Genomic DNA, 15,836 nt, shown 5'->3' on the forward strand with positions numbered 1-15,836 from the left:
GTGAGGGAACTGGGAGATAAGCAGCTTATGGCCATACCACCCTGAGCATGTCTGATCTTGTCTGATCTCAAAAACTAAGCAGGGTTGGGCTTGGATAGGACTTGGATGGAAGCCTGCCTGTGAATGCCAGGTGGTGTGAGCGTGTTTCAGAGCAGCACAGAAGCAGCTTTAGTGAAGGTTACAAATGATCTTCTTATGGCCTCTGACAGTGGACTCATCTCTGTGCTTGTCCTGCTAGACCTCAGTGCAGCATTCGATACTGTCGACCATAATATCCTATTAGAGCGATTAGAGTTTTTCCTTCCCACTGTCACCAAAGTGCTGCTCATAGGGGGTCATATGATTGTTGGGGGTTTTCTCTGTACCTAATATTATAGGATAAAGTGTACAACACAAAGCACTGTGAGGCGACTGTTGTGATTTGGCGCTATATAAATAAAATTGAATTGTATTAACTATTATGAACTCCGGACTTAATAGACTGGTCATTTAAAATATTTTGTCACTTTAATTATAAAATATGATATTTTAAATCTTTTTTTACAAAATGTACAAAGTTCCCCTCCATTGTAGAAACTAATATTCTAATAAAAACATTTTTTCACAGTCCAGCTGTTTGGCACCTTAGATTATGGTTTAGAAACAGCTGATAAAATAACTCCACCTCTCTCTGCTCACTGATGCTCTCATTTTGTTTGTTTTGTTCTTAAACTTGCAGCAGAGCCCGTTACAGCAGGTGGTGCTTGAGGCGGCTGCTGACATGGCCTTTGCCCAAGAGTCAGCTCTGCTCTCAGTGTGTCTGTGTGTGAATGTTGTGATCAGACTGCAGCTTCTTACAGGAAGTACAAACAGTAACTATTGATGGTTCATGTTTCCAACAGCTCTGCAGGAGGGAAACCCTGAAGTCACCGATGCTCAGATTCTTCACTATGGAGTCATTGGAGGAGATTTGAAAGCTGGATTCTCCTTTAATTCTGCAGGAACATGGAAGATGTTCTGCAGAGAAGAATGTGAAGGAGAAAACATTCTCATTAATACAACTGATGTCAGAGCTCAAACAGGCAGATACAGCATTGAATATGAATGGACTGGTTCTCATGTTTTATCTGTGAGCATCTCAAAGCTGACTGAGTCTGACTCTGGACAGTACAGCTGTGGTTTTGGTGGATCTTCATCATCAGCTTCACTCACACCGTTTGTGATCGTTGTTGCTGAAGGTGAGTTTCTGTTTCAGCTGTGGAAATGTTTAGTTTCTGTTCCTGAAGCAAAGTTTGAGTTTCACTGACAGCTGCTGACGGTTTAAAGAAGCTGAAGTTTGTTCTTTATAAAAATCTCAAATCTGGAAAACTTTGGTATTGAAATATTTTGAAGGAATAAATCGGTCGCAAATAAGGATTTTTTTTCTCACTGTGCTTAAAGCTGATAATTCAGTAATAAATAAGACTGTAATCTAATCTATTAAAATCTAATAATGTGCAGATTATGAAGCAGCATCAGTGGCTTCTGCAGCACTGATAGTAACTATTGATTGTTTGTCTCTTTAACAGCACTGCTGGATGGAAACGATGATCAGCTGAAACACTTCGATAAAGAAACTGGAAGCTCTCTCACAGTCGGATGTTCCTTTAAACAACCTGGAGACAGAGGGTTCTTCTGCAGAGGAGAGTGTGGAGGAGACAACACTCTTGTTCAAACAGATGATGTCAAAGCTCAGAGCTGCAGATACAACATTGGATATGCTTCACATACAGATCCAGGAGTTCTGTATGTGAGCATCACACAGCTGACCAAGTCTGACTCAGGACGGTACAGATGTTTACTGAGGGATCTTCCAGCAGTTCATTCAGAGACTTTGAGGTCACTGTCACAGACGGTGAGTTTTTACTGACATTAATCAAATGTTGTCAGAGTGGAGCTGTTCAGCTGTTCCTTATTTCCTGTCATATATCTGCTGTTCCAGTGGTGGATGTTCATGTTGAACACGAGCAAAGTTTCTAATAATGAGCTCAGTGTCTGTACAGTGATCCCTGTGAGCCAACAGCTCAGGCTGCTCTCAGCACTCAGTTTATCTCAACATAGAAACAGAATTATTTAGAACAGAATCAACCTTTTGGAGTTTTTCTACTCTGTACAATGTAAAATAAAGTGGAGAAGCCTTATGGAGACTTTGCTGTGGTCACAGAAGCCCCGTCTACCTGCTTTCAAATCTCCTGTTTTTGAGGATCAGCCTCAAAAGAAGACGTAAAGCTGAGAAGTGATGAAGCAGCTTGTTTCAGACAGAGAATGATCTGATGGGCTGCTCCAACACACGAGGCTCAACTGTAAAAACACAAAGTTACTGTAGTACAGAGCAAGAATAAAAATACATGGAAGCTGTATGAGCAGAATAGGTCCACTTTAACGTCTCTGGTAGCTAAATAATGTTTTTATTGATCATTGCAGTTGTTAGTGTTTCAGGCATCTGTATATAAAAGATAAATAACACAAATATTTAATTTATCACTTTCACAGTCTTTGTGAAGAAAATTAAGAAAATGAAGTTGTTCACATTTTTTCCTTTATTTTCTCCTCTGGGGTTTCTGTCTAGATTTTTATTTATTTTATTTATTTTTGTTCACGTATCTAACCACAGCTAAAGCTCTCTGATCTTTTTCACCAGTCATCCCATCATTAACTGGACAGAACCAGTATGGGCTGTATGTGGGTCTGACTCTGACGGTCACCATCATCCTGGTCTCAGTGTCTGTGCTGATATTCTACAAGAAACGATCCTCTAAACGAAAAGGTGAGACAACGGGAGCACGGATGACACTTTCCATTTCTCACAGTAATGAACATTTTAGTCGTTGGCATCTCTTTACAGTTAAATAAAGTTTTGGAAACACATTTTTTGTATTCAGAATATTTTCCCATAGAAGATTTGAAAATGCAGTGTGTTTCCGTCACGGTTAGCGCTGGCCGACCGTGGGGAAGTGGGGAAAGGAGGACCCAAATGCTGGACTTATTTACAGTGCAGTAAATATTCTGTCATGGTCGCTGTGTGGCAGGCAGGATGAGGACCCAAAATGCAAACTCACAGACTCAGGGGATAAACTCAAAATGCAGCTTTATTGCTGACAGGTGACAAACGAAAGCAGTGATACCAAAACAATACAAAACTAAACTGGGAAAAGCTAATTGTAACATATACCAGAAGACACGGGGAGAACCACACACAGCATGAGGGAGAACGCGACGCCGAACAGAGGGAGACGCAGACAGAAATACACAGAGGGTTAACGAGGAAAGTGGGAACACACGGGGAACACAGCTGACACAGATAACCATAACGAGACAGGGCGGGGTGAACATAACACTGACGGGAGACGGGCAGAGTCAAACAGGAAGTACAGAGGTTCAGACAGGAGGAGAGAGAGCACGGGGAAAACACAGACATAACGGGCTGGGGAAACATGGAATAAAACATAAGGAGAGACGAGGGCTCACAGATACACAGAGGGGCACACAGGGGGTAAAAGCCACGAAGGGAAAACACTTAGGGAACAACACAACAGGGCAACTCAGGAAACATGGCCTAAATAGGGAACAAAATACAAACATACAAGAAAACTAAGAATACTGGGCCAACGTGGCCCAGGACCATGACATATTCACATAAATAATCCCGTGGATTCCCCTGACTCCCATGTTGTGTCTTCCTCCTCAATAAGTCCGTGCCTCGTGCTCTCCACCCCCATGTGTCTGCACTCCCCGTGCTCGCTGCTCTCTGGCTTTCCACGCTCTTCCTGCAGGAAGCATTAGAAGCAGATGTCAGGAGACTAAAATACTGCAGGCATGCACTCGCTGGACTTGACACTAACAACACTAACGTGGAGTCTCATGCAACAATCCTGCACCGGTGGGAGCTCCATCATTCTCTCAAGTAGCTCCCCCGACGAGCCTGATCAGCAGCAGGTGTGTGAGGTCCTAAGGTGTGGCCAGTGCCCCCCCCCCCCCCCCCCACACACACACACACACACACACACACACACACACACACACACAAACCCAGAAACCAGGAAGACGAGAGACAGCAACACCAAAAGTACACGTCCATAACTGCTCATAACTGTCAGGGACCCTGAGTCTGACAGTTACTTGTTGAAGGTCCAAACTGAATTCAGGTTAAGTTATAGAATTGAATAATCCCACACTGGCAGCACCAGCAGCAACTTCAAGCATTTAAACAACCAGGATTCTTGAAGTGTTTTCATTTTCAAGCTTTTCTGGCACATATGTGGTTTATCCTCTTGATGACTGTCCGAAATGCTGCTGCTCACTGTCTTTGTGAACAGATGAACATTTCAAGACATCAGGATTTATTTGCAGGGACCAGTTGCACCTGACCTTTCAGCTGTAATAGTTTAAACTCACCTTTGTGCTTTTTTCAGATGTTCCTGTGGAAACACAGTATGCTGATGTCACAGAGGTGAGTTTGGGGAACTTTGAATCTTTTAAACTGTTCAAGAGTCAGAGCTCTTTTGAGCCAACCATCCCTTTAACGTTAACTAGTAATGACTTCATGAACTTCTTCACAAATAAAATTTTTATCATTAGAGAAAAAATTACCAATAATCATCCCACAGATGTAATATTATCTACAGCTACTCTTAGTACCATTGATGTTAAGTTAGACTCTTTTTCTCCAATTGATCTTTCTGAGTTAACTTCAATAATTACTTCCTCCAAACCATCAACGTGTCTTTTAGACCCCATTCCTACAAAACTGCTCAAAGAAGTCCTGCCATTAATTAATTCTTCGATCTTAAATATGATCAACCTATCTCTAATGATCGGCTATGTACCACAGGCCTTCAAGCTGGCTGTAGTTAAACCTTTACTCAAAAAGCATCTCTAGACCCAGCAGTCTTAGCTAATTATAGGCCAATCTCCAACCTTCCTTTACATCTACTTGGTGTCTGTATATATAATGTATAATTATTTATCCAATTAATTATTTTTTTGTCTGGGGGTGTGGAGCCTGGGTGGGCGGCTTGCGTGACTGGTTGTAGTGCACCTACAACACCTACAACTGGGCCGCTGCTGGCTGCTGGTGGTGGTAGTGGGAGGCTCTGGACACTGGTGCAGACTTTCATCCATGTTTCTCACACAGCACACTGCTGTTCTCGGCTTCTTGGTCTTGGCTACTTTTGGAACCAACTGGGTCTCATGATTTCTCATCCTCTCATCAACCCTCTTTGTTTTCTATGATGTTTGAATTGTTGTGATTCAGGTGATCTTGATGGGGGTCCAGATGTTCTGTCAGGACAACTGTCCACACTGCCTGGTGTGATCAACACTAGTGTGTTAACCATTGTTTGAATGTTTGGTTTCAGGGCTTTCACACATATGCACGCATGCACACACACATTAGAAATATCCTGTCTCAGAGTGACGCTGAAAAACTAGTTCATGCATTTATTACTTCCAGGCTGGACGACTGTAATTCATTATTATCAGGAAGTCCTAAAAACTCCCTGAAAAGCCTTCAGCTGATCCAAAATGCTGCAGCAAGAGTCCTGACAGGGACTAGAAAGAGAGCAGATTTCTCCTACACTGACTTCTGTTCATTGGCTTCTTTTCTCTCTTTTCAGGCGACAGACAACTCAAACAAACTCACCCATAGTGCACTGAGTTTTCTTAACAAGGCCCGTGTCTCTCCCAGCAACGCCTCCTGTAGTAACACCGATGAAGTTGTCTCCTCCGTGTCTCGAGTACGTAGGATGCCAGAGATCATCTGCTGTCCTTAACTGCAGATCATTTTCAGTGTTGCTGCCACAATTCTCTAAATGGATGAAATGAAGCTGCTTTCAGCCTCCGTGTAAATGTTCTAGAAAAGATTCAGATTGTATAATTAATAATGAATATTTGTCTGTTTTTTAGAAAGTGCACTTTAAGGACTTTAGTCCAGTTTCTACATGTAAAGCCTCAAACTACCAGAACCTTAATGGAGCCACCAGAGACCAGGACCAAATCTACTCCACACTCAAAATCACTGACCAGACTCTCCAGACTCAGAGCTGAACATGAACATCGAAAGGACAATAAAAATCAAATAAAATTAATATTTCTAGTCTGGGTTAAAAGCCAAGCCAAAAAAAGATGATGCAGTGAGTCAGAGTAGCGTCCAGTCATAAAGCTGGCCAAGCTAGTTTTTGCATATTTGTGAAGAATTCATGTATCTGTCATATTAGCAGTCAAAACAAAATCTTTTTAAAAGCACAGAGAAGATTTTACTCAACATCAAGTAGGATTAGAAACAACTTTAGAACTTAATAACTTAAGTTACTTAATAAAAAGACTCGGGAGGAGTGTCGAGAATCAATGAATCAAACGTTCAACCACTCACAAATATCCAAGTCAACAACTGTACATCAGCAAAACAAGCAGTGTTCAGCTTATGTTTGTAAAACAATAAACTGTCATTTACAAATACTCGTCTCCAGAGTCGAAACAGAAGTATGAAGGCTTGTGAATATGCTCCCCCCTCTTTCCTGGAATAATGTCCAGAAGGAGCCGACACTGTGGGAACAGTTTCCTCTGAAGGAGTTTAACATGAACCAAGGAAGTTCTTGCCTTGGTTAGTGTGGCTGCTTTTGCTGTCGTTCTTGACATGTTATTGTGTAGAATCTGGACGTTGTGTTCATTTGTCGCTGAATTTGTTTCTTCACTTGTTTTTTTATTTGTTGGCCAAAGAGATTTTAGTCTGAATGAGACACTTTACCAGGACAAATAAAGAAATCATGTTATCCAGGTTGTTTAGCCACAACATGATAATTATGATGATACAACAATGAAATCATGTCTGTAGATCTGTATTCTGCTTTGCGTTACTAATCTGCCTGTTTCTAGAGCACTAATATTTTCATGTGGAGCTTCCCTGTTGCTGTGATGGGACTGATGCTGCTGAGGGAGGGGCCTCAAATGTAAATGAGCTGTTGGTCACTGCTGGCACTCTCCTCTCATTGCAGGGCCACGTTAGAGTTCAAGTAGGACAAAACAAACAAAGAAGAAAACACTCGTAAATATTTCAGAAAATTTGGTGTTTTATTTATTTTTTTATTGCAGATATTGTTTAACAAGACAAAACTGCAAACTCACATTTGTTTCTCACTCTTAACTGAAATCTTTCACTTACCAAACAAACACATCGCTCCTCTCTGTCTGTCCAGACACGTGGCTGCACTTCTGCTGGCATTTTGTTCGTATGTAACAAAGTAAAAAAGTGTACACATGAGTTTGTGACTCTCACTGAACTAACACAGCCGATCCCTCAGCGTGTTGGTGCTCTCTGCTCATATTAAATCATTTTTGGCTTTTTATAGAACTTATTTTAACATTTCACTCAAAAACAAACAAAAAAGTCACTTCAGGGGCCAAACTGTGTTATATTTCATCAGGTCAATATCTGTGTGTTTGAGCTCCCGGCTCTGAGGGGAACTCTGAAACAGTTTTTTCCTCATAATCGTATAAAAGGAACTTTGATGTTCTGCTATTTTCATTTCATCTGAAACCCACACTCGGCTTCAATACCGTGGGATTCTTAACCACAGTGTTGTGTAAATTGTAGTTACACAAGAGAAACCAGCCTTCAGCTTCCATGTGAGTCTGCATTTTTCTTTTGTCTTTCATATAGTAAACCTGTTATATTTACAGAATCCTCAGGCATTAATAAAGTATCCTGATCCATTGAGCGGTGACGGTCTTATTTATAAAGTCTGAATTAAAACAGAATTTAATGATTCGTAAATGTCATAAACACATATTTTATTCATTATATCAAATAATTCTATTTTATTTATTTGGTTCTGTATTTTTATTCTGAATAGAACAGAAAACATATAAAATGCTCACACTGAGAAAATGAACCATTTTAAGAAAACTAAGCTCATTTTGAATTTGATGGCAGACGCAGGCCGTGTTCCTCGCTGAGCAGCGTCTCCTCTTCTTTGAACAAGATGCAAACCCCAAGTTGCTCTCCGATGCATCAGAGTGTGAATGTCTTTAGAAAAGCACTCAGTTTAGAGATGGTGCTTGTGAGGTGAATGTGGCACACTGTAAAAAAATTGTAATATAAAAGTATTTTACTGTGTATTTTATAGTTTTGTACTGTTTTTCTAGAATATCATTAAATTTACATAAATAGACTGATTTTATATTTCAAATGTAAATTAATATAAAATCACTGTAAATGTAATAAAACATAATTTTCTTGTTTTTTAAATGTATTGTCTGTACATATGCATATTTAGATTGTTAAAATACATTCACAAATGTATCATAATTTCACAAATATTTGTCCGTTATTTGAAAGATTGAACTGTTAAATTCAAATGTAATGCTATGGAAAAATATATAAAATGATTCTTATAAACTTTTTTTACATCAAATAATAATAATTATTATTGTTATTTAGGGCGATCGTGGCTCAAGAGTTGGCAGTTCGCTTGTAATCAGAAGGTTGCCGGTTCGAGCCCCGGCTCGGACAGTCTCGGTCGTTGTGTCCTTGGGCAAGACACTTCACCCCTACTGGTGATGGCCAGAGGGGCCGATGGCGCGATATGGCAGCCTCGCTTCTGTCAGTCTGCCCCAGGGCAGCTGTGGCTACAACTGTAGCTGCCTCCACCAGTGTGTGAATGAATAGTGGAATTGTAAAGCGCTTTGAGGGTCTCAAAAGCGCTATATGAATGCAATCCATTATTATTTAAACCAACTGTTAACTGTATATTTCTGTACATTTAAGTATTATTATTCATATTGCCGCATTCATTGACCTTGTTTATAGGTAATTTCATTGTTTAATCACATTAAAATGTTCCTAATTTAATGTTTAAAAGCACTTGAAAAAGGCAAAATCCCATGTAAAATTAGGGCAACAAACTGTATTGTCATTACTGAAAATAACCGTATTTTCATGAGAAAGTTATTTTCTGTTATTTTATGGTATTATTTTGGCGCCCCAGCTGCCGGAATATTACTGTTTTTTAGGATTTTCTTTTTTACAGTGCATGTTGCATATGAGAATCAGTCCATTTACCATTTAGTCTGCTGCTCAGCAGTGCTCGCTCTTCTTTGTTGTATGTTACATCTTTAACATAGTGGCACTCATGGAGACTGGCCCAGGAACAGCTGGCTCATGCAGGCATGTCATTGGTGGACGATGACGTCGGGGAGCGCTTGATTTTGTTTTGCTCTGCATTTTTATTGGTGGAGGCTGCAGTATCGTTCAGTCGTGCTCATTTAATCGTGGAAAGATAATCACTGAGCATCAAATCTGATTAATTGTGCAGCCCTGATGAACACAACAAACACCTGAAAGCATGAAACTGTGTGCTAATACTTTACCCACGGGCTGTGTGTGATGCATATCATTTGATCACTGTGTGTGTGTGTGTGTGTGTGTGTGTGTGTGTGTTTCTGTGTTGTGTTGTGTGTGTGTGTGTGTGTGTGTGTGTGTGTGTGTGTGTGTGTGTGTGTTCCTGTCTAGCTATCTTTGTGAGGACCGAAATCTGCATTCTACTATACTTGTGAGAACCAACAGTCACTTGTGAGGACACACAACCGGTCCTCACAAATTGAAGGTTTTTTACTGCATTTTACTTCAGTGTGTAGTTGGTTTTTGTGTAGTTGTGCATGTTGTTGCTGATTGTTTAAAAGCTGTAAGAATTTTTTTTAAAGTAACAAAGTAACACAATGTGAATCTTACAGGTCAGAAAAAACTGCAAAGAAAGACCTTACTGAGAAAAAAGAAGCTAATTTCACTCAAAGGCAACCAGCAGCTGCCAACGACTTTTAAGGAGGTATGCCATACCTCCTTAAACTCACACTCACTGTTGGTAAATTCATTATGAAATATGAAAAAATGACTTATTCTGCAAAAAAAAAAAAAACATCAAAAGAAACAATTCCCCAGAGTTTTTACCAAACACAGGATACTTTGTGAAAACCAGGATTTACATTAGACCTCAGGTCCTGCTGCTCAGACCGCTTTCTCATTTCTCAGTTTCAACATGGTTGATACTTTAATCACATCCTCCTTTTGGGTCTTATTTCCTCCTATCAGCCATGAGGTGAGGGAGACACATGAGGAGAGAGGAGTCGAAGCTGCTTGATAAAGTGCTTTGTTACATTGTACTCTGGAAGAAAAGAAAAAAGAGTGATGCAGAGGGGAGGAGTGTAGAGGTACTGTGGTGTTTGGAGGAGGGACTCCTTCAGTTACAGAAGTGAGGCGTCACAAGTTCCTGGTTTCCAGTGAAGAAGAAGAGAGGCAGCAGTGAACCATCAGAGCCTCATCATGAAAGTCCGTCACACTCTGATCTGCTTCTTCTTCCTTTGTGAGTACATTCACTTGTTCTTTCTGTCACTCTCCTTCTTCAACATGTTTCTGTTGTTAAACATGATGATCAGAGTCAGCTATGAGTCACTTTCATGGACGCTTCCATTCTGACTCTGGTTGCAAACTGCTCGGACACAAACCTCCTCCTGCTGCCAACAACAAAGAAACTGTTTTTCTTTCTTTTATTCCAATCCTCAGAGTTTGTGTTAAGTTTGAGGTTTAATTTTTATTCAATGTGTGAATTTGGATTTCTATTTAGGTTTTTATTGTTATTCTACTGTTTGTTTTAATTATTGTTAGGTATTTTGGCTGAGCTTCATTCTAGTATTTTTGAGTGTTTTCAGTTATTTTTTAATTATTTGAGTTCTTGCCTGAGTTTAGATTTTTATTGACCTGTAGACTAAAGCTTAGCCTCCCAGTTCTAGTTTATGTTCTTCTTCGTTCAGGTCCAAATTTAGTCTGCTTTCTTAAGTCGACAGCTAAAATATTTTAGTGGGAAACTAGCTGGGCAGATGCTGACATCTCGTGGGACTTTAACTGATCCCTGACAAAAAAACTAAAAAACTAAAGTCGTATTCGTCAGCTACGTGATGGTTTCTATGTGCTCGTCAGGAGGCACCGCTGCTTTTAAACTGGCCTGTTCTGTGATTGCCTTTAGCCTTGAAGATTTAGGACTTTTCATTATAATCCTCTGTTTCTCTCTCTTTAATTTGATCGCCCTTACGTCAGATTTTTCTATCATCACGTTTAGAGAAGTGTGGAGATTTACTACTTATGTCATACGTAAAACAAAGTGTTACGAGTAAATAAAGTAATGGTTTCATCTTCTAATTTTTTTCAGTAAAATTTCTTCCATTGCATTTTTCATAGCTAAGCATCCATCCCATAATACCAACAATAGAGGAATACAAAATCAAGCTGCTCTGGAACCACAAGCACCAGCAGCGTCTCTTCTTTCTCCGCAAACTAAGAAGAGCAGGAGCACCAGCCCCCATCATGCACACTTTCTACAGAGGCACCATCGAGAGCATCCTGTCGAGCTGCATCACTGTGTGGTTTGGAGCCTGCAATGCGTCCTGTCATAGAACCCTCCAACGCATAGTGAGAGCTGCAGAGAGGATCATTGGTGTCTCTCTCCCCTCCCTCCAGGACATTTACAGCACCCGTCTCACTAAAAAAGCCCTTTGCATAGCGGCTGATCCCACGCACCCAATGCAAAGCTTCTTCAAGCTGCTGCCGTCGGGGAGGAGACTGCGGAGTCTCCAGGCCAGGACCAGCAGACTGAAGGACAGCTTCATCCATCAGGCTGTCAGGAAGCTTAACTCCCTCCCGATTCTGCCCCCTCTCCCCTCTCTCCTCCACGGTCTCACTGAACTCTGTCACACACACACACACACACACACACACACACACACACACACACACACACACCACACACACACACACACACACACACACACACACACACTCTCTGACTCACTCACTGGCCTGCACCAGTTACCAGTCACTTTGTGGAGCATTGGACTGCCATTACCTCATAAGACTTTGTTGTTACACTATCTCTTACCGTACATTACTAAATCTCCATTTGCACTATTTGCCTATTTGCACTACTCTGCCTGGTTTGCACTCAATGTCATTTACCCTTATATTGTATATTGTATAGCTTTCTTGTTATATGTAAAATTGTATTATATTATTTAATTTTTACTTTAAAATATTTTACTTGCATTTTTAATCACTCTTATATTTAAATGTTCTTTTTCTATTTTATCTAGGGATTGAGAGTAACGAAGTTTCTATTCTCTGTATGTCCTGTACATGTGGCAGAATTGACAATAAAGTTGACTTTGACTTTTGACTTCACTCGACCTGACGGACGAGGCTGAATGTGTGTGTGTGTGTGTAGGTCAGTTAACTTATTCATATTCAGTCAGTAGCTACAGAAACTACACACTGACTAACATCAGTTCTACTGAGAGCAGATGGATGTGTGTGTGTGTGTGTGTGTGTGTGTGTGTGTGTTGTGTGTGTGTGTGTGTGTTTGTGTGTGTGTGTGTGTGTGTAAAACGTTAAAGAAAAAGTGAAACTGTTGAGGCACTCTGTCAAAGGTTAAAGCAGTTAAACGAGCAAAACGGGCCAGTGTGTATCGAGGCAAAGTCTTCATCAGAGTCACCTCTATGTTTTCTATTTTCAGTAAATTGTTGAAATGAAACAAAAACATTTTTCGGAACTTTTGTGTGTCTGAATGTTGTGATCAGACTGCAGCTTCTTACAGGAAGTACAAACAGTAACTATTGATGGTTCATGTTTCCAACAGCTCTGCAGGAGGGAAACCCTGAAGTCACCGATGCTCAGATTCTTCACTATGGAGTCATTGGATTCACAGCACAGAAGCAGCTTTAGTGAAGGTTACAAATGATCTTCTTATGGCCTCTGACAGTGGACTCATCTCTGTGCTTGTCCTGCTAGACCTCAGTGCAGCGTTCGATACTGTCGACCATAATATCCTATTAGAGCGATTAGGGAGTTTTTCCTTCCCACTGTCACCAAAGTGCTGCTCATAGGGGGTCATATGATTGTTGGGGGTTTTCTCTGTACCTAATATTATAGGATAAAGTGTACAACATAAAGCACTGTGAGGCGACTGTTGTTGTGATTTGGCGCTATATAAATAAAATTGAATTGTATTAACTATTATGAACTCCGGACTTAATAGACTGGTCATTTAAAATATTTTGTCACTTTAATTATAAAATATGATATTTTAAATCTTTTTTTACAAAATGTACAAAGTTCCCCTCCATTGTAGAAACTAATATTCTAATAAAAACATTTTTTCACAGTCCAGCTGTTTGGCACCTTAGATTATGGTTTAGAAACAGCTGATAAAATAACTCCACCTCTCTCTGCTCACTGATGCTCTCATTTTGTTTGTTTTGTTCTTAAACTTGCAGCAGAGCCCGTTACAGCAGGTGGTGCTTGAGGCGGCTGCTGACATGGCCTTTGCCCAAGAGTCAGCTCTGCTCTCAGTGTGTCTGTGTGTGAATGTTGTGATCAGACTGCAGCTTCTTACAGGAAGTACAAACAGTAACTATTGATGGTTCATGTTTCCAACAGCTCTGCAGGAGGGAAACCCTGAAGTCACCGATGCTCAGTTTCTTTACTATGGAGTCATTGGAGGAGATTTTACAGTTGGCTTTTTTTTTCATTCTGCTGGAACATGGAAGATGTTCTGCAGAGAAGAATGTGAAGGAGAAAACATTCTCATTAATACAACTGATGTCAGAGCTCAAACAGGCAGATACAGCATTGAATATGAAATAAAATCAGTTTATGTTTTATCTGTGAGCATCTCAAAGCTGACTGAGTCTGACTCTGGACAGTACAGCTGTGGTTTGGCTGGATCTTCATCATCAGCTTCACTCACACCGTTTGTGATCGTTGTTGCTGAAGGTGAGTTTCTGTTTCAGCTGTGGAAATGTTTAGTTTCTGTTCCTGAAGCAAAGTTTGAGTTTCACTGACAGCTGCTGACGGTTTAAAGAAGCTGAAGTTTGTTCTTTATAAAAATCTCAAATCTGGAAAACTTTGGTATTGAAATATTTTGAAGGAATAAATCGGTCGCAAATAAGGATTTTTTTTCTCACTGTGCTTAAAGCTGATAATTCAGTAATAAATAAGACTGTAATCTAATCTATTAAAATCTAATAATGTGCAGATTATGAAGCAGCATCAGTGGCTTCTGCAGCACAGATAGTAACTATTGATTGTTTGTCTCTTTAACAGCACTGCTGGATGGAAACGATGATCAGCTGAAACACTTCGATAAAGAAACTGGAAGCTCTCTCACAGTCGGATGTTCCTTTAAACAACCTGGAGACAGAGGGTTCTTCTGCAGAGGAGAGTGTGGAGGAGACAACACTCTTGTTCAAACAGATGATGTCAAAGCTCAGAGCTGCAGATACAACATTGGATATGCTTCACATACAGATCCAGGAGTTCTGTATGTGAGCATCACACAGCTGACCAAGTCTGACTCAGGACGGTACAGATGTTACCTGGAGGGATCTTCCAGCAGTTCATTCAGAGAGTTTGAGGTCACTGTCACAGACGGTGAGTTTTTACTGACATTAATCAAATGTTGTCAGAGTGGAGCTGTTCAGCTGTTCCTTATTTCCTGTCATATATCTGCTGTTCCAGTGGTGGATGTTCATGTTGAACACGAGCAAAGTTTCTAATAATGAGCTCTGTGTCTGTACAGTGATCCCTGTGAGCCAACAGCTCAGGCTGCAGACTGCTCTGAGTGTTAGACTGTTTCTCCCACTGAAAAAGTTACATGCAGATGAACAGAATCAACCTTTTGGAGTTTTTCTACTCTGTACAATGTAAAATAAAGTGGAGAAGCCTTATGGAGACTTTGCTGTGGTCACAGAAGCCCCGTCTACCTGCTTTCAAATCTCCTGTTTTTGAGGATCAGCCTCAAAAGAAGACGTAAAGCTGAGAAGTGATGAAGCAGCTTGTTTCAGACAGAGAATGATCTGATGGGCTGCTCCAACACACGAGGCTCAACTGTAAAAACACAAAGTTACTGTAGTACAGAGCAAGAATAAAAATACATGGAAGCTGTATGAGCAGAATAGGTCCACTTTAACGTCTCTGGTAGCTAAATAATGTTTTTATTGATCATTGCAGTTGTTAGTGTTTCAGGCATCTGTATATAAAAGATAAATAACACAAATATTTAATTTATCACTTTCACAGTCTTTGTGAAGAAAATTAAGAAAATGAAGTTGTTCACATTTTTTCCTTTATTTTCTCCTCTGGGGTTTCTGTCTAGATTTTTATTTATTTTATTTATTTTTGTTCACGTATCTAACCACAGCTAAAGCTCTCTGATCTTTTTCACCAGTCATCCCATCATTAACTGGACAGAACCAGTATGGGCTGTATGTGGGTCTGACTCTGACGGTCACCATCATCCTGGTCTCAGTGTCTGTGCTGATATTCTACAAGAAACGATCCTCTAAACGAAAAGGTGAGACAACGGGAGCACGGATGACACTTTCCATTTCTCACAGTAATGAACATTTTAGTCGTTGGCGTCTCTTTACAGTTAAATAAAGTTTTGGAAACACATTTTTTGTATTCAGAATATTTTCCCATAGAAGATTTGAAAATGCAGTGTGTTTCCGTCACGGTTAGCGCTGGCCGACCGTGGGGAAGTGGGGAAAGGAGGACCCAAATGCTGGACTTATTTACAGTGCAGTAAATATTCTGTCATGGTCGCTGTGTGGCAGGCAGGATGAGGACCCAAAATGCAAACTCACGGACTCAGGGGATAAACTCAAAATGCAGCTTTATTGCTGACAGGTGACAAACGAAAGCAGTGATACCAAAGCAATACAAAACTAAACTACACTGGGAAAAGCTAATTGTAACATATACCAGAAGACACGGGGAG

General features: G+C 40.4%; 1 protein-coding gene across 3 annotated transcripts in view; it reads left to right on the top strand.

The window, feature by feature from the left end:
* The window catches only part of LOC102300725 (polymeric immunoglobulin receptor), a 16,449-nt gene extending 625 nt beyond the window's left edge, over positions 1-15,824 (top strand). The window contains exons 2-7 of one of the 3 annotated variants that reach the window (XM_042224264.1): positions 882-1,217; positions 1,548-1,873; positions 2,660-2,785; positions 4,431-4,468; positions 5,634-5,753; positions 5,923-6,265. In XM_042224264.1, coding sequence (XP_042080198.1) covers positions 1,813-1,873; positions 2,660-2,785; positions 4,431-4,468; positions 5,634-5,753; positions 5,923-6,063 — 486 coding nt within the window. In that variant the 5' untranslated portion in view covers positions 882-1,217; positions 1,548-1,812 and the 3' untranslated portion in view covers positions 6,064-6,265. Of the gene's footprint in view, positions 1-881; positions 1,218-1,547; positions 2,092-2,659; positions 2,786-4,430; positions 4,469-5,633; positions 5,754-5,922; positions 6,266-13,598; positions 13,832-14,161; positions 14,489-15,284 lie in introns of those variants that run through there. The other 2 variants (XM_042224262.1, XM_042224263.1) reach the window with 2 other exon arrangements.
* Positions 15,825-15,836: the final 12 nt, after the last annotated feature.

The sequence above is a fragment of the Haplochromis burtoni genome, unplaced genomic scaffold (assembly GCF_018398535.1).
Source record: "Haplochromis burtoni strain Fernald_Lab_line unplaced genomic scaffold, NCSU_Asbu1 Contig_133, whole genome shotgun sequence".
NCBI classification, from domain to species: domain Eukaryota; kingdom Metazoa; phylum Chordata; class Actinopteri; order Cichliformes; family Cichlidae; genus Haplochromis; species Haplochromis burtoni.